At 36.9% G+C, this 20,569-nt stretch overlaps 1 protein-coding gene across 1 annotated transcript in view; it reads left to right on the top strand.

Annotated features, from left to right (window-relative positions):
- LOC149287208 (metabotropic glycine receptor-like) overlaps positions 1-20,569 on the top strand; it is an 82,180-nt gene that overhangs the window by 34,039 nt on the left and 27,572 nt on the right. The window contains exons 3-5 of the mRNA XM_089493191.1: positions 1,125-1,227; positions 5,531-5,748; positions 9,853-9,921. Of these exons, the coding sequence (XP_089349317.1) occupies positions 1,125-1,227; positions 5,531-5,748; positions 9,853-9,921 (390 nt within the window). The remainder of the gene's footprint in view (positions 1-1,124; positions 1,228-5,530; positions 5,749-9,852; positions 9,922-20,569) is intronic.

Raw genomic sequence — 20,569 nt, 5'->3', positions numbered from 1 at the left:
GGTGCCAGAAAAATTACACAGTTGGTGAGGGATAGCGGTAGAGGTTGGGCCGGTGGTAGGGCCACCAAGTGGCACTCAACTTTACAATGTTGATACGTGGTCACATGGGAGCTGAAAGAGAGGCACAACACAGGCATCTTATCTATTTCACAACATGGTGGGATGGTAAAGATGGCCCATTGGCCCCAACTGCCTACAAAACAGGACTGTTTTGTAAAAAAAAACATGAGTGGAATGTAAGCAATTGTAAGGATTTTATAGCATCCTTTCCATTAGTAGAATCAATTAAAGGGGCGCAGGGGGGTTGCGTATGACTTTAATTCCAAGCTTTTTGTTTCATTTACAAGACTTGCTACTGGAATGGACATGGTTCCTGTGGCACATGTTAACTGGAAATAGGATGTGTCTAGTGACACCCAGAGTGGTACAAACCCTGCAACTTGTATAAGTTGTTTTTCTTATTTTTTAGGTTTAGCCCATTGGGTCTAAAACTGAAAACCCTTTAGCCCTAAAGGACTTCTATTCTTGATTATTCATTAGCATGTTCAGTCCATATAGGTAAATGAAGCAGCTCCATGGGCACTGGGCTGGTAGGGGGCACCACCATGACGTGGTAAACATTACTACATCCAGCTGGGGCTGTGATATTACAGGCTCATTTGGCTGGGCTTGATGTATCTATTACAGCTATACATATTCCTTTTAAACCTATTTATTGTATAGCACTGTTTTTGGGAGGGAAGGACATGTGCTACTCACATATATTTGTATTTCAAAATGCGGAACCACGATTTAGAAGCATTAACGTCTTGGTTCATGTCCAGCAAACTTCTTACACTGTCTTGACCATATAAATCAATATGCACTTTTGAAATAGAGGATTATGGGTAAATTGTACATTTGGCTAACCTCTTCATTGTACAGCATGCACTAAGTGTCTGGTTTGATAAAATCATGTTAAAATACGCTCGGGTAGATATATCATTTCAACCTTGCATAAATTATGCTCTGATTTCAGACAGAATAATGCGTGGTTTCTGTGTAAGAACATATATTTAATGCGATGAACTCTAAAGCGGTTCTTGAGTTTGCATACATTAAATTGCCTGTTTTCTTTATTTCAGTGTATACCAATTAAAGGTCTTGGATTTGTTCTCGGAGCCTACAAATGCATTTGCAAGGCTGGATTCTATCATCCTGACATGTTTTCGGTGAATGGCTTTCAAAGTAAGTGACTTTCGGTTCAGCAGAGAGGAAAAAAAAAAAAGGCAATAGCAAAGGAAAAGTAAGGGTGGGCATTAATAATGCAGGATGCCTTTTTATCCTTGTCAAAGTAATACAATAAATTCCCAGTGGTCTGCAACTTTATAATTATATAATCACGTTCATTTCCAATTTCCTTATCTGTGCCATATTAGTATTTCATAGACATACACATATATATATATATATATTATATATTATACTTGACTCCAAACCTCCCCCAGAGCTAGGACCCTGTCAGGACACGGGTGATCAGGTCGGGTAGGAGCCCATGCACAGGGGATACTTGGGGTTCAGTATGTAACCCACGGTGCATGATTATGCAAACAAAGACACCACAAGCAGAATTCCAGGTAATGCAGTGTATTTTATGTATATAACAGGACCAGCAAATAAGGGTAATACAGTCTAAGCAAGAAACCGGACGTATGGCAAAATAAATACCGGTAATAAGTCTTTTGGCAGGGAGCTTGGAAGGGCACGAAAGGCACACAGCCCGCTTGGAAGGACACAAAGCAGGGAACCAGGAACAGTACCGGTGCAGAGCCACAGCAGGAAGGTCCATAGACTTCAATACAAAGGCCCTGACTGAAGGGCAGGGCAGGTTCATAAAGGCAGGGTAATCCAGGTAACAAGGCCCAGCTGGATGTATTGACTAGGGCTCAACCCAGGTAACAAGGCACACCTGAGTTCTGAGTGCTCCAGAGGGCGGAGGGTGGCCACTAGTGGTCGCAGATGTAAACGCCACAGGTATAAAAAAGCCATGGTTCAGGCAGCGAAAAATTGGTTCCTGACAGACCCCCACCTTACCACATATAGGGTAAATAGGCAGATTTTTTAGTTTTCCATATTTTTTTATTATTATTTTATTTATTTAGGGGCACACTCATGGAACTTAGTTCCGATTTGTATTTTCAACTCATGAGAAATACTTGCTGGTTAACGTGTTGCATGCCTCGATTCTTCTACAGTCGAGTTTATGCCAGTCGAGAATTATTTGAGTTGACTTGAACGGATTTGAATTCAGACTTTCCAGGCAGTCACAGCTGAGTGAATAGAACCCTTTGTGCTATGTATATTCTACATAGGCCACTATAAAGGGAAAGGTAGAGCAGTTCAATATTTTATTACGCAATAAGAGACAGACATTTGTCAAGGCTGCTTCTTTAAAATCTAATCGTCATTGTTTGCTCCACTTTAATCCAGGGCTGCCGTTAAGTAATCGTGAACTTCTTGTCTACTAAAAGTAGATTGTTGACAGATTATCAAATGTGGATGTTCCTTAAGTGCTGACAAAGGTTTGCACTACATCATAGGCCATGATAAGCAAGGCAAGTGTACAAAATTATTGGCAGATCTGTGCTGCCGGCCCCGTGTAAGTCTCTCCAGAATACCATATACAATAGCTGAAATTAAAGAAATAAATCCATTCTGTCTTAAAGAACCTTTCTTGTTATTTAATGTATCTACAAACTACATTAATGAAAGTATATGCTATTTGATCATTGGTGTCCACTTCGTCTCCAGTTACCAAATGCTAGAATGAATTCATATATCCTTGTGTTTTTTTTAATTAAAGATGAATTATTACTTATTATTCATTAATTGCCATTACACATTATTTCAAACGGACTTTTAGTTATTATACTACTGCTACGATTTATCAGATAACCAATACATTTTGTGCTGCTGCCTCCTACATCAAGGAGAGTTTGAGGTCTTGCTGTGCCTGCCAGGATGAGCGCCTTCCTTGCAGAAAAGATCATAGAAAGGTTTCATAGGACTGCGTACTACTTCATTGAGGCTAGCAGTGCATCTTTATAATGTGTTTGTCGGATACAACAGGACAGCAAGGTCTCCTGCAAGATGTGCGGTTCTCCATGATGCAGTAAAGGGCACAGCAGAAAGAACATTAGAGCTGTTATGTTAATATGATGGCTAGTCATTAAACAATGAATTGATTTAAGTCAGCAAACTCTTTCTTGGTGAGGGACTACTTTTTTGGGGTAGATTACAACAATTGAAGCTACTTGGACATTGAACTTCATGGAATGGGTGTTTTTTTCATCAACTTAATTTAATATTAAGCACATCTACATTGATTTTATTGTTGTCAATTACAGTCAAACCCAAACTATTTCTTCTCTCTTTTATTTTCCAACAATAATAGAATAGACGTTCTACTACAGTTCCTATAAATATTCTCCACGAGAAACACTTAATAGAGTGTCTGTTTGTGGCTTGCACCCAGCCTTTCTAGCATGGATCACAGCTAGGTTAATTCCTGAAGAGAACCACTACGAGCATTCAAATACACATATAAAGCTGCAGAAGTGTTCAGTATATTTTATTCCAATACAAAATTAGCAATATTTGTACTTTTGTAGATCTTTCTGAAGCATATGTGACGGTGCCGCATTTCCTATGTGTTTCTGATATGACTTACGCTGACAAGACAAAAATGATGATTATCTTAAAGTGTGCTCAGGGCCGGCCCGACAATGGAGCCAAGTGGGGCAACCGCTCCAGGCGGCACTTTTTAAAAAAAGCGAAAGAGAGAAAGGGGCGCCGGGTGGTTTTCGCTTACCACGATGTCAGTACCCGCTCGGCGCCCCTCTCTCTCCTCTGCGGCGAGTCTCCCTGTTCGGTCTCGGTGCCGGCTTGTAATGCTGAGTGCCGGAAGATTTCCGGCGCTCAGCATTACAAGCCGGCACCGAGACCGAACAGGGAGACTCGGTGCAGGACTGCTGAAAGGTAAGTACAAGGGGGGGGGGGGGACGGAGGGAGAGGAAGGGTAGATAATGGGGGGGGCGGCAGGGACGGAGGGAGAGGAAGGGTAGATAAGGGGGGGGGCGGCATTTTAAAATTCGCCCCAGGCGGCATTTTGCCTTGGGCCGGCCCTGAGTGTGCTAGATTTATAAAAGACACTTTTTAGAATACTTTTACACATTACCCACCTTGGCACTAAAGGAGTCATATCATCAACTCGAATTAGTGGTTTCATTGTATTCCTGCTTAGCCTAGGATGTTTAAAGGAAACGGATACAAAGGGAAAAAAAACCATATTTCACAAACGGTGAAACACAAATTTTAATGGGTGACACCAATATGAAATAAAACATTTTATCATTCTGCGTGAGAAAATGTTTTAAATGCAATGATTCCATAACGTTACATAGAAACATAGAATTTGACGGCAGATAAGAACCATGCGGACAATCTGGTCTGTCCATTTTTCTTGATGTTTGTTAGTATTTCTTTAAAGATTCTGCCCATGCGTAGCTGTAAGGCAGCTGCATTAAAAATTGCCGTATCTTCAATATATATATATATATATTTTTTTAAAAGCTCCCAGGCATTACCTGCATGATAAAGGCATGTTGTAGAATAAAGCATCCCATGAAGCTCTGAAGTGATGGATAGTTCTGCTTCCCAGAGGGATATTGATGCCCTGATATTTGCTCAGTGAAAATCAAATGCCTTCCAGTCAAAAAGCTGACAGCTAGAGCTATTTTTTCTTCACTTTGCTATCTCAGAACTGAATTAAAATGACACAAAATTCTGCCTGTATGCTTGCATCAAAGTGTTCTAAATCTGCAGCAAGCAATAAACATTTTATAGCGAAGCAGATTCTAATGGTTCAGTTTTCCATGAAAAAAATAATTTATATTTGTTGTATCATTTTATAACAAACACCCATTATTGTAATGAATCTTGTCGGTTTTATTTTGCAAAATGTTACATAGAGAAACTGCCACTTGGAATTCTGATACAGTTATAAGTTGCCGAGATGCGGAGAAGGCAAACACATGTAATTGACTATGCATAAGTGTTACAGAGAGAAGAGGGAAATAAGTATTCAAACAATAAATGTACACAAAGGTACAATAGCTCAGATCATTTATTAATTACCCCAGTGAGTCAGAATCCCAGTGCTTGGCGGTAGCTTTGCTTTGTGTTTTGGAAGAGGAAACATCAGTCACATAACTTATAAAGCTATCTCTTTTTTTTCAGATTTGCATTTTTGTTTAAGAACTTTAAGGTTCCATTCTATATTCTGCCAAACCATGCTCCATGGATTCACTTATTTAGCTCATTAAAACCAATATTAGTTAATTCACCACAATAAAGCAATATACTTTGTTACAGTCCTATAAAAGTTTCATTTAAATAAATAAATAAATATAATATATATATATATATATATATATATTTGTTTATAAACTGTAAAATAGAGTTTTTATATGTTTTCCCTTGTCTCCTTTAGGACAGAATACAGATAATCATTTTCCAAGAGGAGAGATATCCGAGGAAGAATATAAGTGTTTGCCCTGCAGGGAAGGTTGTCCGTACTGTATGGATGATACTCCCTGCTATGCACAGGAGGACAAGTATTTACGGATAGCGATCATCTCGTTCCAAGCCTTCTGTATGCTTCTGGACTTTATAAGCATGATAGTGGTTTACCATTTCCGCAGAGCAAAGGTAACGGCGATGCTTATCTGCTCTGCAGTAAAGTACATATATATTTTTTATTTCTTCATAATGATAGGTTACTTTAGTCTGTTTCTATATATATATATATATATATATATATATATATATACACACAGTATGTATACAGTACTGTGCAAAAGTTTTATGCAGGTGTGAAAAATGCTGTAAAGTAAGAAGGTTTTCAAAAATAGACATGTTAAAAGTAAATTTTTTTATCATTTAACAAAATGCAAAGTAAATAGACAAAAGAACAATGTAAATCAAATCAATATTTGGTGTGACCACCACAGAAAAGCTATTCTATTCCTCCACGAATAGTCAAAGCATGAGTTGGGAATAAATCTTACTAAAAGGATATTTATTTTTAGTTTTAACATCATTATACTGTCTACATTTTATATATATATATATTACCCCTAATGCTGAAAATACATGGTGGCAACAGAGAAATAAGATAAAATCAGACTGTGAAGAGGAAAACACTTTGCCCCACATTGGCAGCCCACTCAGCCACTCTTCCTAGATAAACTTGCTGCTCCGCTTGGTCTACACGCTTGGTCCAAGCTGCTCCATCAACACCCAAACACTTAGCAGAGCATGGTTAGTTCAAAAATATATGATAACACCTCCCTGAGTTCTACAGCTTTGGATGTGAAGCAGTGGATCCAAAAAAAATAGAAAAAAATAATGTGGAGGATAAAAAAAAACAGAGGGAGACTAAAAAAGAAGAGAAAAAGCAGAGAGGAAGATTTTGGGGTGGGGAGTTGCCAGATTCTGTTATGCGTGTTGAAGAAAGAGGGTGGGGGGCTGCCAGGCACTGAGATTATCAGAGAAAAGACAGAAGGGCAGAGAGATGGAGGGAGAAGAGTGAAGGCGTGAGAGCAATTTTGGGGTAAAGGAATGCCAGGTACTATTGTGTGCAGGATTTTGCACTGCTTTTACGAATTTGTATGAACAGTGCAACTTTTTAAGAGACAGGTGTGAAAAAGGCACTGACCGTAATGAAGATACTGAAGGGAAGAATAAGTGATAATGAATATAAAACCTTAATTTTACTTTGTTGCTTTTTTTTACTAAAACAATATTCCTTCATTCAAATTACAAGCCTGGTTTAATGTTTAATGTACTCCTAGTACAACTCTGCGGCATCTGCTGAATTCCTCTGTGAGTGTTTGAGCCACGTTTTATGATAGTTTTTTGCCATTATGTAAATTTTATAGACTCTTAATGACTTTCTTAAACAGACAAAATCATTAAGAGGTGCATGCTAGTTGTATCTGAAACTGGGCAAAACCAGATTGCTTTCATTCAACTGAAACAGTCATTCTTTGACTTTCAAGTTCATTGAAATTATGTTATTGCATGAATTATCAGAATGAAAAGAATGATGAGTCAGCATGATGAGGAATACTTGTTTTATTTGTACGGCCCTATTTGTGGGAGTTGGATTTCATTGGCAATGAGACATTTGGTGTTAATGATATAAGTAGAAATGCAAAGGAAATTTCAGGGTCATTACTCCATGGGCTACACCAGGTAACAATACTTCTGTGCATTCATTTTTAGAAGTCAAAGGAATAAAATATGAATATACTGGGGGTGGTCTAAAAAGTGTATTTAATGTATATAACTGAAAAATGTAAGATTTGGAAAAAATAGCGGATCCGCTATAAATTATACATGAAATGACATGTAGGCTATTTATGGAATGAGACTTTGATAAAAACATTTTTGAATACTTTCATATTTATTTAGCATAATAGGCGTCATACAACAAATCATGCTGTCAACGTTTAAAAGTAGGCTTATTACCCTAGCAACTTATCGAATATACCAGCCACTATGAATATTCCATTGGTTGCTATGGTGATAAGACCACTTTTTTCGCACACGGATCGCCTTTTATATATAACTCACACTAGTGTTATGTCTCAGACCAAAAGTATGCTAAATATTGAAAAAAATAGCCTTTAATGAGATTCAATTAACATGCAGAATGTATTGTTCGTCTAATACAAATAGATAATAATTTGCTGTACTAGTGTAATGTGTAATGAAATACTTGAATGTAAAAAAATATCCTAATCTTCTCTAATTATAAAATAAAGTATCTTGAGATAGATATATCCTACCCATCTCTTTCTATGTCATAAAATATTTTTAAGATAAATATATACACTAGCCAGCTGTATTGGCTCTTACAATTACATTATTAAATATATATAATAATACATTTTTTGTGCATTCTGTGTGTCTCTATGTTAACTCAAAACCAATAATAGTTATTAGTGAAATGACCTCTCTAGAAAATAATTAGCAATTCTTCAAATACGCAGAACAAGGCTTTGCTGTTGTCACCATAGCAACATCCCTAATCTTCGGATAGATCAATAGATTTCTGATTTCTGTTTTGATGAGATGACAAACACAGGTCGTCTTCTCTCCTAAAAAAACACATTATTTCCTAGATTTATTAGGGAATCGTGAAAATAATGCATTAATGAGGTATGATACATTTTCAAAATAGTTATTAGAATTTGGCACATTTCTGACAACTATGTAAAATATTTAGTATTGTTAACATTTATCATTTACCAAGGGTTGTGAAATATTAATCTTTAAGGAATTTAAAGATATTCAGCTTTCAGATTGCTTAAAAAATATTGTTTGCTGGTATTCTTTTGACCGTGTGACTGGATATTAAGAAGTATTAATTAATGTCAGGCCATTATGTTGATTTGAGACATTTAATTTGTGAAAGCTTTCTGTTTCAGGATTTGTGCATGTATAAATGATTGTAGTGGCACTGATAGGGCTAATGGACCCATATATGAAGATATTTTTGGGTTTTCCATAAAATATTTTCCTTTAAAACTCTCTTATTTTAAATTCAGTCTAGATGTGCAATGTAAACCTTCGAAGAGACTCGCACAAGTGCTTGCGCAGTCTAATTTTATTAACATTAGTTAAAGTCTTCTAACGTAAATTACTTTTTTTGGTTCATAAGGGTTCTACTAAAATTATTATGAATGGCATAGTTTTCAGCATACACACTCATTGAAACTACTTATAAATTATGCTTTTTGTTTGTCAATAAGTATAATTATTTAGGAAGTATTTTGTAGAAATGTTTTGAAGCTGAGATCAGCGGCAGCCTGTGGCAGAGCCAGCATCATCTAACCAATTCCTTTCCTGAATTATTAGTCTTGCCTCCCCTCAGCCTAACAAAGGCTACCTGAAGCAATTAACAATCGGTAACTTAACAATAGCAAATATATCACTTAAAAGATGGGGATAGTCATTCAAATTCGGAAAAAGATAACTTAATATAGCTTTCGTCATAGTATACACATGAATATATGTAGATAGTTCCATAGTTTGTTTCTGAGACTGTGGATATTTGCATTTTAGGATTACGGATTTCCTTTTTTTATCATTATTTCAAAACACTCCCTCAAAAAAAAAAAATTGCGGAAATTTCCCCAAAAAGGAAATTGGTTTCTAGAGGCTCAAAATCAAGTCACTCAGCTGGTCCAATAGTAATACCAAATATCAGGCCAACATGGTTTTCCTACGTTCTGAAATCCCTTTACTTAGGGCACCATTCCCTCTACGCTATTTTATTTCAGGGACAACCTACACATTGATTCATAGAAATACACATGCAGATGCATCCATCATTTGCTAGATGGACAACACATTTTTGCCAAAATGTATAAAGGTTACATTGGTATGTACCAGGGACAGATTAGCATATTGGTTAGGGTTGGTGGCAGTATAAAGACACTTTTGTAAGATCTAACACTTTTTGTCTATGTAGTCTTGTTTGGTAAGAAGTAGGAAGCCTTGTACAGGCGAGTACAAGGGAGTCTTCAACAATATACATCTCAATAGTGTTATCAATAACAGTAAGGGACCACTTATCTACTGTTGTCCTCAGACAATGTTACTAAGCCTACATTTGGTATTCTGAGAACATAAAATAGTATTCTCCAAAGTATCATTGATTAGATATTTTATTTGATGTTTATTTTATATGCGTCTCAAATAAAATTACAGATTGAATAAATGAACAATTCTTTTATTTTGCAGAGCATAAGAGCATCAGGACTCATCTTACTGGAAACCATATTGTTTGGATCTCTTCTTCTGTACTTCCCAGTAAGTAAATCTATGCTGGTAATTCGTTTATTGCTATTGTTACTCAGTGGGCCTGGTGCCCTTTGTGTCTACCAATTACCCTAAGCTCAGTTCGTAATTCAGATCCAACACTTTAGTATGTGGCTACATGCTACAGTCTTACACCAAAGCGTGATTAATTGTCCATTAAAGTGCCGGAGCTGATTCTCACCCCCAGTCTGTTCATGGTCATCTTTCTTTATCCTATTCAAAGAGATTTTGTATGTGGTACAAATTTGTATGGCCTGTCCTCTACACGCTACATATTCTTAATAAACAAATGCTTGGATAGGAATTGAAACTGATGAAATGAAAGAGTATTCATGTTTTGCTAGAACTCTAAAGAACACTTCATTAATGAACAAAGCTCTTACTTGTGGTTCCACATATAGCCACCAGAGTAACACACACACACACGTATATATTCATATAGCAAGTAGACCTTTAGGCATCATGTACACAATGACAGGATCATTTATGTGCACTTTTATGGGTTTTGTGAATCTGTGTTGGGACAGTTTTGGATAATGCACATTGTGAATGTTCGAATGTGTTCTTAAATACGGGGTAACTAGACTGTCCTGTAGTTAGGTCTTCCCTGAGCACTATGTATACACATGATTGGCGTCTCTAGGAACTTGCCACAAAGTTTTTTGGGTGCTAGTCCCTCATATGGAAACCACAAGAGACTATTTGAGACAGACAAGGTTAAGATTTTACTGTGCCAAATCTTTCATATGTGTTTCATTATATAAGCACCAAGGCAAATATTTATCAATCACGTCTTGGGAAAATACTCAAGACGTCATCTTGTTTCTTGTCTTTGTGGGTCCATGTGGATTGTCCTACAATATGCTTATCATGGTTATTTAAAATATCGTTATTTACGTAGTCTAAACAGGGTCATGAAATGACAAATAAGTATAAAAGGTACTTGCAAGACATCCAGGAAACAGCTCTTGCATAATCTCATAAGAGGCCCAATTTGAGCAAAAATGAAATACGAGCTGTGTCGATAAACGTTGCCACTGCATCATAATATAGAAAGTGTTTATATTTGACATTGTGTGACTTTCCATTTCTAGATTGTTAGTCTGCTGTGTTAAAAATTGTGTTGGTTACTATAGGGAATTATATACAAAAAGATTGCTGTAGCTAAACTACTGGGGCAGATTTTCCAATTACATTAATAAGAAACTCTGAGTGCCAGTGTTTTGTGTCTACCATGCTAATTACAATCAGACCTTTATAATTACTTTATAATTACTGGAATGTAATAGTGAGAGGAACTTTTTGATGGGGACAGAGAACAGAAAGTACGTAAATTCCAGAATTTGCAAGAGCAAATACCTATTAGGTGGCTAATTCCAAACGCTGCTACTATTGTCATTGCTTAATCTATAGCTAATCTATTTGGTTTTAATGGTACTCTCCCCTCTACTCCTCTGATGTTAACTCTTTTGTAAAAAAATGTAATTAGAAATGTAATTCCTGGTTCTGTTGCGTTCCCAAACTCTTCCCAGAGATAATTCATCAATTCTCCAATTTCACATCATTCAGACTTCTTTTCTGTGAATTCTTAATTGACGTGTGCCACAAGGGTAGATTGAAAAAAGCTCCTTAGAATTCTCTGTGTTTTTTTTAATGTGATTAAACCTTCTGAGTTAACCCCTTAATGACAAAGCCCGAACATGTACGAACTCAAAATGCATTGTTTTCAATGGGTTTAGGGACCGCCCATTGTCCTTAAGGGGTTAAAAAATAAAAAGGCAGATCTGCTAATGTTTATGCTTAATTTAACAGAGAGTGAAATTAATGGTTTGTCCGAGAGGAACAGCTCCTTTAAAAATGACCTTTTAATGATATTGCTTCTCCATTTAGTGAAATATTCCATGCGGTATTTGTTCGGTAATCATTCATTCAATAGCTAGCTGGAAAAAAAAGTTTACTTTTATGGAGAAGAATCATCCTTCCCATTTTGTTCGGAAACAAAAAGGATCTGACATTTTAGCTCAACGTTTTTATGTTTAATGGGCGTCTGAAGATTTATACATAGACTTCCCTGTGTGAAACCAACTCAATTTATGCCACGTTAGAACAGATGAATAAATGGACAACCTTTGTAATAAAAACATCACATCGTAGGCAGAGCTTTCAGTTTAAGAACAGAGCAGGCCACAAAAAATGCTTACTTCTTTTCCTTCTGGAGACATCCAAGATGTGTCTTTATATGTGGTAGGGTTCCTATCAGCGTTATATCATTTTGTGGAAGACTGTAACCATGAAGCCTTCTGCCTAAGTGGAAGAGGGGAACTAAAGTCAGAAACCACCAGAGCACAGCATGGGAAGGATCTGAAACAGAATGTGTCAAATTGTAGCCCCTCTGAAGTCTGCCGTGTTAGATAGATGAAGAATGTTTGTCAGCTGTAGGGTGGCTTTGCTCTTTGAGTGAAGTTACTGGAGGTATGTGAAGAAGAAAGAGGCAAGGTTCACGGTCAGATTAGTTCATTAGGTCCAAGGCCAGATTATGCACTCTGTACCCTAAAGCTCTTGCCCCTTCTCAAGTTACTTGCCGCATCCACCACTTGACTTCAGAATGTTCCTCATGGCCGGTAGCTCCGTCATTGTGCTGTGCACCCAGAAATGATGTCGCTATGAGCGTGAAGGAGTTAAGGAAGGATCAATGCCAGCGTCATTGCAAGACCCAATCAGTCTTTTTGTGGGACAGTTGAGAGGTATGAGCCCCTCACAAGGCCAGGGCCCTGGAGTAATTGCTCCATGTGCTCCGCTGTTAATTATGCCCTGAGTAGGCTATTGTTTGATGACTGGTCTCTGCTCCTTTCAAACAGGAGGCATCATTTATTAAGGTCCTACCCTTTGCCATAGTTATAAACGTATCTAGTAATTTAGTCAGGGCTCTAACTATTGGTGACATAAAAACATAATGAATTATAGTCCAACCCAGCTAAATTTCTGTTATTATTATTATTTATTGTTTTATATAGCTCCATCAAATTCTGTAGCGCTGTACAATGGGTAGACAGGACATAACAAGTAGTATGTAACATAACAAATTGACTTACAGAGACAACAGGTGAGGAGGGCCCTGTTCAAACGAGCTTACGATCTAGTAGTCAGGTTCACTACTTTTTTAAGGAGATAATTAGAAATCTAGCTAATTTACACACTGCCTTTGAACAAGATCAGCAGGAATAATTCACAATGTTTAAACACTTTTTTAAAATCATTAATTGGTATAAAAGTTATAATCAACTCTGGGACTGCTGAGCTACATGTTTTAAGGTCCCTGATGAATTCAAAGCAGAAGGGAAATGTATTCTTACAAAAAGTAAAGAGGAGTGAAAGCCACATGTCATCTCAGGCTAAACATTTTAAGGCATTTTACAGGGTGCACGACAATAAATATATGTACTTACCAATAAAACACACCTTAAAATGTAAAAAACAATAGAATAAAATGCTTTTTAAAGCAGCTTTGTTGAGAGATATTTCAGGCAAAAATTATTACAAATGTGTTGAAAGTAACTGGTTTCTTTGGAAAAAAAGCCAATTTTTTTAAGTTAAGATCTTTTCCTAAAATATTGTTCTTCCTAGATATATAAATCAAACTAAAATAGAAATTCAGATTTTAGATCAATGGGGTGTCCATTTTTTTGGCAATTCCCATTGAGAAAAGGTTGCCAGTTTTGTATCATGTTCCGTCAGTCTTTCTCTTTTTTTCCCTCTTTAGTTATCCTTAGTCCAGCTGGTCCCCAGAATCCCCATTGTTTAGTTTTTCTTGAGCATTGATCTTCTGTGAACACCTATCAGCGTCCTGTGGAACCCTCTGTGTGTTTGGTTGAAGCACCGCTTCCCTAGGCCTCAGGGCTCAGGCAATTCCTCACCCAATTCCCCCTATTTTCCCTGAGAATTTAGTGCTATCTAGGGTTAGCCCAGTGACTGGCCTATTTACGTTATGGAGGTTGTGCCTCCATATTAGCTCTAATTGTCTTCTTTATAATTACAACATATGCGCTCCTTTTGAACAATTAATTTTGTTACATTCATTGGAACCATTACTCATCTCAAAACATTTTACTAATTGCCTCCATAATTTGAATCACAGTTACAATGAGCTGGGGGGGGGATTTTCACAGTGTTGTCAATGCATGTCTAGTCCTGCCCTCATTGAAATTCTTAAATGGAATTCTTGTTTCACTAAATTCAACTTGGCGGGATATTACCTTTCATTCTTTAGTTTCCAATCTCTTTTGACATCTTTCCTTCCGTACGCCATGCCATGATCTCTCCCATTCCCCACTTCCCTCCTTTAGTCCCTTTAGGCTACAATTGAATGAAGGCTGGATTTCTTTCCTTTCCCTCCATCATTCAATTACACTTTCCTACTTCTATATTTAGTTCCCCTGCCTCTTTTTAAATCTGTTTCAACCCTGTGATAATATGTCATTTTGATTTGTGACACCAGTGCTGTTATCTGTTGAATTCCACTGTTCTACCTTTAATGGTTAATGTGTTGGTCTGCCTAAAGTCATGTCATGTACCCTGGAACAGCATGTGGTTGCTGGACAGGAAAATGGGGTGGTTAAGAAAGAGGTACAGAATAAAGACTCTTGTGGTTAATGGTTTCTCACAATTTTATGTCAAGATAACACAAACCCCTCCATTCCATCTTCCCTCTTTTCCACCCAATTTCCATTTTCCTCCTTTTTTCTATCCACTACTTATTGAGTTTGCTGTATGATCACTTGCTCATCTTAATTGATTAAAAAATGTTTTGAGTCGTTTATTCTTATTCTATGCTTTCATTGTTTTGATCTACTGTCTACACTTTTATATACATGTCCTTTATGTTTAATAACACTCTAAACTGCAGTCGTAAATAATAATGGTGCTGTACAATAATATACAGGCAAATGCTAAAAATCAAGAGGACTGCGTTTATATTGCACATCAGTTTAGTACATAGTACATAGAACTTAGCACTGATAATGCAAAATAATGGACAATAAAATTAGTATATACATTTTTTAACGAACAATACATTGAATGTAAAATGGACTTTTAAGAACACAAAGTAGCATGTTAGAAAATAACATAATGTAAGTAATGAAATGCTAAAAGAGCCATTTAAGTTGTCAGGGAAAGAGGAGAATTAATTTGTTAACGGAACACCTGTGAAAGCAATTGATTTGCTGCTATAATTGTGCTTTTGTTGTGAATTATATATTAGGATTAGATACGGTACACTGGGTGATATAAATTATTAAGCAAAATCTTACAAACCAGTGGTAAATGAAACTCGGATTCTGCTTTTGGACTTCCCTATTTAAAGGAAATTATAGCTTGAAACAATACCTTATACAAGCCATCATCGTAACTAGAGAAGGACATGAGCCGCACTCCCCCAGTGACCTCACGTTTCATGCCCCATGGCCACTCATGTCTTCAAACACCCTTAGCTACATATGTTAAAAGCCCATCAATGAGATCCCATATGTTAACCCACCTCCCCGACCTCTCTTGTTTCACACAAAGCTGTCCCTAATACCAAAACACATTTTAATCCCATCCTAATAATACTGCTGCAAATGAAACCATACTGCAATGATTGTGCCGAAATAATATTTTCCATATATTAGAGTGTTTCGTGGACACTAAGGAGACAATTTTTTATTTATGGACAACAAACAGGATAGCATATTGTGTACTTATTTGTATGATATGTTTTAGAGATTCTTATTGAGCTCAGTATTGTTCCTTTTATTGTTATGTTTCAAATATTCTTATATGATTTATGATAGTTATTTGTATCCCCAGATAAGTTCTGCATCGTGCAGAGGGAAGTAAAAGAAAGCTATCTGACATTTTGTTTTTCTCTTTAATGCTCCCAGTCTCTGTTTAAAAGCTTATTGAAATAGTACAGTTGCTTAGAAACAGAGTCCTGTCATTCCTTCAAAGCCCTCCCCAATGTATTATATCACAGCTGTCTGACCGTGTATAGCCATGCCCACTTGCCATTTCAATGCTTTACAGATTTACATTTACACACTGATGGTCAGTGACTGTGATTGAGTGAGGTGTTCTGTGTAATAGGTGTGATGAGAGTGATTAGAAGAGATTAAAGGTAAGCACTCCCAGTGATGTCAGGGCTGGGTAGGCTAAATACAAAATAGTTGTTCTCCGAGGGAAGAGTGGAGTGAAGAACTCGCCACTTCTGGCCCTGGAACAGTTGTGGCCCCTCTCGCTCCTCCCCTGGTAACTAGAATATGCACTAGAACATACACACTCATGCCAAAACATAGTTAGCCTATCTCACCTCAATCTATCACACCTCAAACCCTTATCTTTCTTGGAGTTCTTCCTTATAGCTGCTTGCTTATATAACCTCCCTTCACTCACCCCACAATCAGTGGGCCAGTTCAGGTCGGAGATCACAGATCTCACTTGGAACCGGCACACATACACCATGGAAGGCTGTGCCTTGCTGGCATAGCCACCATAGCAAACCTACATGGCGCTGAGCATCCTTAAAATGTAGTGCACCAGTATATGACATCATCTCTCAGTGCTTCATAGAAGCCACATGCTCATTGTTGATCAGTGAAATCAGAGATCAGCATTAAACAATAAAAAAATTTCTCAGTTCCATGCTTGGAAAGATAATCACTCTACTTCTCCTGAAAAGGCTAAGCCTATGTATGCCCAAGAGAAAACTCCTGCGTAGCTATTATACTAATAATAGAAACATTTCAAGCCATATCATATTTTATTACCTATATTTTATTGACCCTGGAAAACCAATCTTGAAACCACCATTGAAACTTATAGAATACTAAACAATATAAATAAAAAATAAAAAAAATCCACAGCCATGATTCATGTCAGTGTCAGCCAGCTCAATGTTTGAAAAGACAAATGGTGTTAATTCTAATAAGCTTATAAGATAATATTTTTAGCCAAATTTTTTGGTGAAATACATATAAAGTAACAGTTTCAGTGGTATGAGTAGGCTTTATTGAATACCATATTTTATTTATTGTAAATATTTAGATATGGATAGTTTTTGGCAGAATGTATGTATGGACTAAAAGTCTTAAGAATCATAATTCTATTAAAATTTTATGTAGGTATTTTTTATGTAGGTACAGTACGACAAATGCAAGTCTGTAGTTTGCTCTGCAGCCATTAGTGAACTTTTCAGCAACTGTGTATTTTTTATTATGTTTTTATTACAGTTACCAACATTTACTGGCTTTAAGTAGCCATATTGGCTTTAACATTCTAATGTCTAGATTGTAAGCTTATGATGAGGTCCCTCTTGCCCTATTGGTTTTTCGTAGTCTTTCAAGTCACCCCTTAAATATATGTATTGTAAGAAGTGCTACATACATAAATAGATCATAATAATATAATAACTATATCAAATATAAAATAATAATAATTTATGCAAGAAACACTGCGGTTTGTACCGGTATAACCTCCTTAGCATTTATTTTCGTAGTGCGGCTTTAAGTATGTAAAATGCACAGCTATGCAAACATTAAAATATGAAAACATTTCAACCACAAGCTCACTCCTAGAAAACTGCTTTAAACATGATGGTGTTACAAGAATTCATTACATAGACAAGTAAAGAGAGTGTGAAAAAATAAGGAGGGTGGTCCTCAAAAGCAAGAGGTTTGAATCAGGTCAAGTTGAATAATTTAACAATGTGAAACATCTATTTTCTTTAGCAAATGCTATTTTAGTGGATCTAACAGTGTGATAATTGGAGCGGATCTAGGAGGGATGAGGGAAGAACGCAAGTGGGAATACTGAGGCTGTTTCTGAATCTTGGATGTAAAGTACTATATATAGCAGCAAAACAGTGGTTTGCTAGTGACAGCCTTGGCAATACCGAAATGTCTTTTGTGATATGTGTTATACTTAATGCTTCATCAAATTATCTATCTATAGCTCAGCTTTACAAACTGGCTACATACACAGTAACATCAGGTCTGGTTTTCAGAAGGGTCATGCCAAATCGAAGACATGATTTTGTTTAATAGACTCTTGGAATAACGGTTAAAGGCCATAATTTTCTTTCTGAATGGATTAAGAACATCCTAGCTGTATAGTTGCACCAAAATACTTAATTGATATCACTGGGCTCTCGTTTTGCTTGCAGTGGCCCAGCTTTGCCAGGAGTTCTGGGCAGTAGCTTAGGTTGCCGCCTTGATAATTCCCAGTTGATGTTGCTAATCATTTGGGACTCTGTTCAGATATCAGTGTGCATGCAGCTCCCAAGTAGCCTTTAATTTCAAGAAAGTCCTACATAAAATCAGTTCAGGCAGTGTGATAGGGTCATTAACTCCACCAGGGGTCTGGCTTCATTTTCACGGTTTTGTCACTTGCAGTGCCTTAACTAATTGTAAATTAAATATGTAATGTATCCAATGCATTGTGATGCATAAGTCATGCTTTAATTGATTTATCAGCATGCAGGTCTCACTTACCCTTGAAACTCTTCCAGTATTCTTGGTTAATCCATCCATGATTTCCTTTTACTTAAAAAGTATCCACTGTGCTAAATCCTAGTCTGCACGAGACATTATTGATTACACTTCTGCGTTTGGGTTTGTAATAATTTTTACAGAATTTTTGTGAGTTCGGCCAACCCCCCCCCATGAATTGGACAAGAATGGAGCAAAAAGCTCAGAATTTTCTTCTGAAATTCATGGGCCCACATTCACTCACACTTTCTCACACACTCTCACATGCACTCTTATTCTCGTTCACTCTCTCTCTCATGCTCTGTAAAAGTTTGCCTACCTTCTGTGCTGACCACTTCTGCATCTTCTTCATTTTCTATCTTTTATCTTTTCCCTTCTCTTCTGTTTTCAATCTGCTTCCGTCTATCTTTGTCTGTCTCCAGGGACATTACTGGACAGGAACTTCTGCCAAAATGATGGTGCTTGCGATAACATTCTCTCCCGATCTTCCAGTCAGGGGACAGGATGTCACTGAAAGCTCCATCATTTTACCCTGACTGGAACTTATGATAGCTCATCCGGTGATGTCGTCTCCCAAATCCTCTCTCCGATTAGAGATAAAAGATAGAAGATTAAGAAGAAGAAGATGAGGAAACAGAAGTGGTGACAGAGAAGGCAGGGAAACATTTAGAAAGAGTGAAAGAGAACGAGAGTCTGAGTGAGAGCAAATGTGGGCACAAAGCAACGACTTTAACAAAATTAGAAGTGCCCCCAAGTTTTCAGCCGAACCAAATGGGCAGAGAACAAAATTTGTTGTCCGCAAACAAAAATTGTGTCTGAATAATTTTTTGGCCCATTTGCGCATATCTATTACTGATGTCTAGTGGTCAAAATGCTGTTTAATTAGATAATTTCCTGTATAAGTGAAGCACCCTCTGTTAAAGACCGCACATGTTGGAATAATCACTTTGGGTCCAACACATTGAATGACTCTTCTTTATACCAGAGTGAAGTCTTAGGTTTCTCGGCACCAATTAGGATGACCAGATGTCTCTGTTATTACTTGTCCTTGGGAGTGTTTCCTGAAAACTGCTTAAGCCTAAAGCTAAAACATATTTCAAAAATTATTTTATATCATTAAACTACATCGTTAATCTCTTAACTGCTTAGACCAACATCTCAGTATCCCACCCCAATATAGTGTCATGTCTACCTTTGGGGTAAGGGCATAGGACAGCTTTATTTAAACAGTAAGTAAACCATAACGCTAAGCACTGATGACATTGCCGGCACAGGGTCTGTGTGTGCATTGGCTTTTCTGAAATCAAATAAACAAAGAAAGTAAAAATATACCTGGATTTTGTGTTAAAAATCTGGTCCTCCTACCAAATGTTCAGTGTTAATTACAGCATGTACTGATGCAACTGATGAACCAACTATTGTACAGCTCAGGTCTTTGTTTTTTTTCCACTTGCTAAGCCAGTCCTCCCACTTAATCATTACCATTGGGAAAAGGAATATCACCTCTATGCCATCATCATGGGAACTTTGTTAGCAGTTAATTTTTCCTTAGGTAATTAGATGCCATTTTCGTCCAGGCTCGCAAAAACTATTTGCCCTTCCTCATATTTAATTTTCCCTCAGAGATAATTTTCTTTGACTATTTTTTTCCTCTAACACTCCTTTGAGAGAATCCATCCTTGGATTAATCACAAACTGATCTCCAATGAATGAATAAATTCTTCATTTCCTTTACTGGTTAACCACAGACGCTAATTATTACAGAATGCACAGCTGATTTCAATAATATAATCTGATTAAGTTATTATGAGAACGTATTATTTCAGTAACTGCTCGGAATATGTTGATTCATAGCTTGAAATGATAATTTGTGGTTGGATTGCCTTTCAGTTTATTTTAGCTAGTGAAGCTGTTTGCCCCGATAGAATTTTACAGTTTAATGGAGTACATGTATAATTGTTTATCACAATATTATGGTGTATACTGCCTTAAGTAGTCTTGTGTGATATACTTTAATACTCCATCACAATGTTCTCCATTACACCTGAAGCGTTGAACCATTTTCCTATATTCATGCGAATAGTGTGTCCTTTAAGTGTATCTTATAAATCCCATCC

Source organism: Sceloporus occidentalis, unplaced genomic scaffold, assembly GCF_023333645.1.
Source record: "Sceloporus occidentalis isolate IW3139 unplaced genomic scaffold, rSceOcc1.0.p SCAF_63, whole genome shotgun sequence".
Classification (NCBI taxonomy): domain Eukaryota; kingdom Metazoa; phylum Chordata; class Lepidosauria; order Squamata; family Phrynosomatidae; genus Sceloporus; species Sceloporus occidentalis.
Note: the sequence above shows the minus strand (reverse complement) of the source record. Positions and strands in the feature narration are given on the sequence as shown.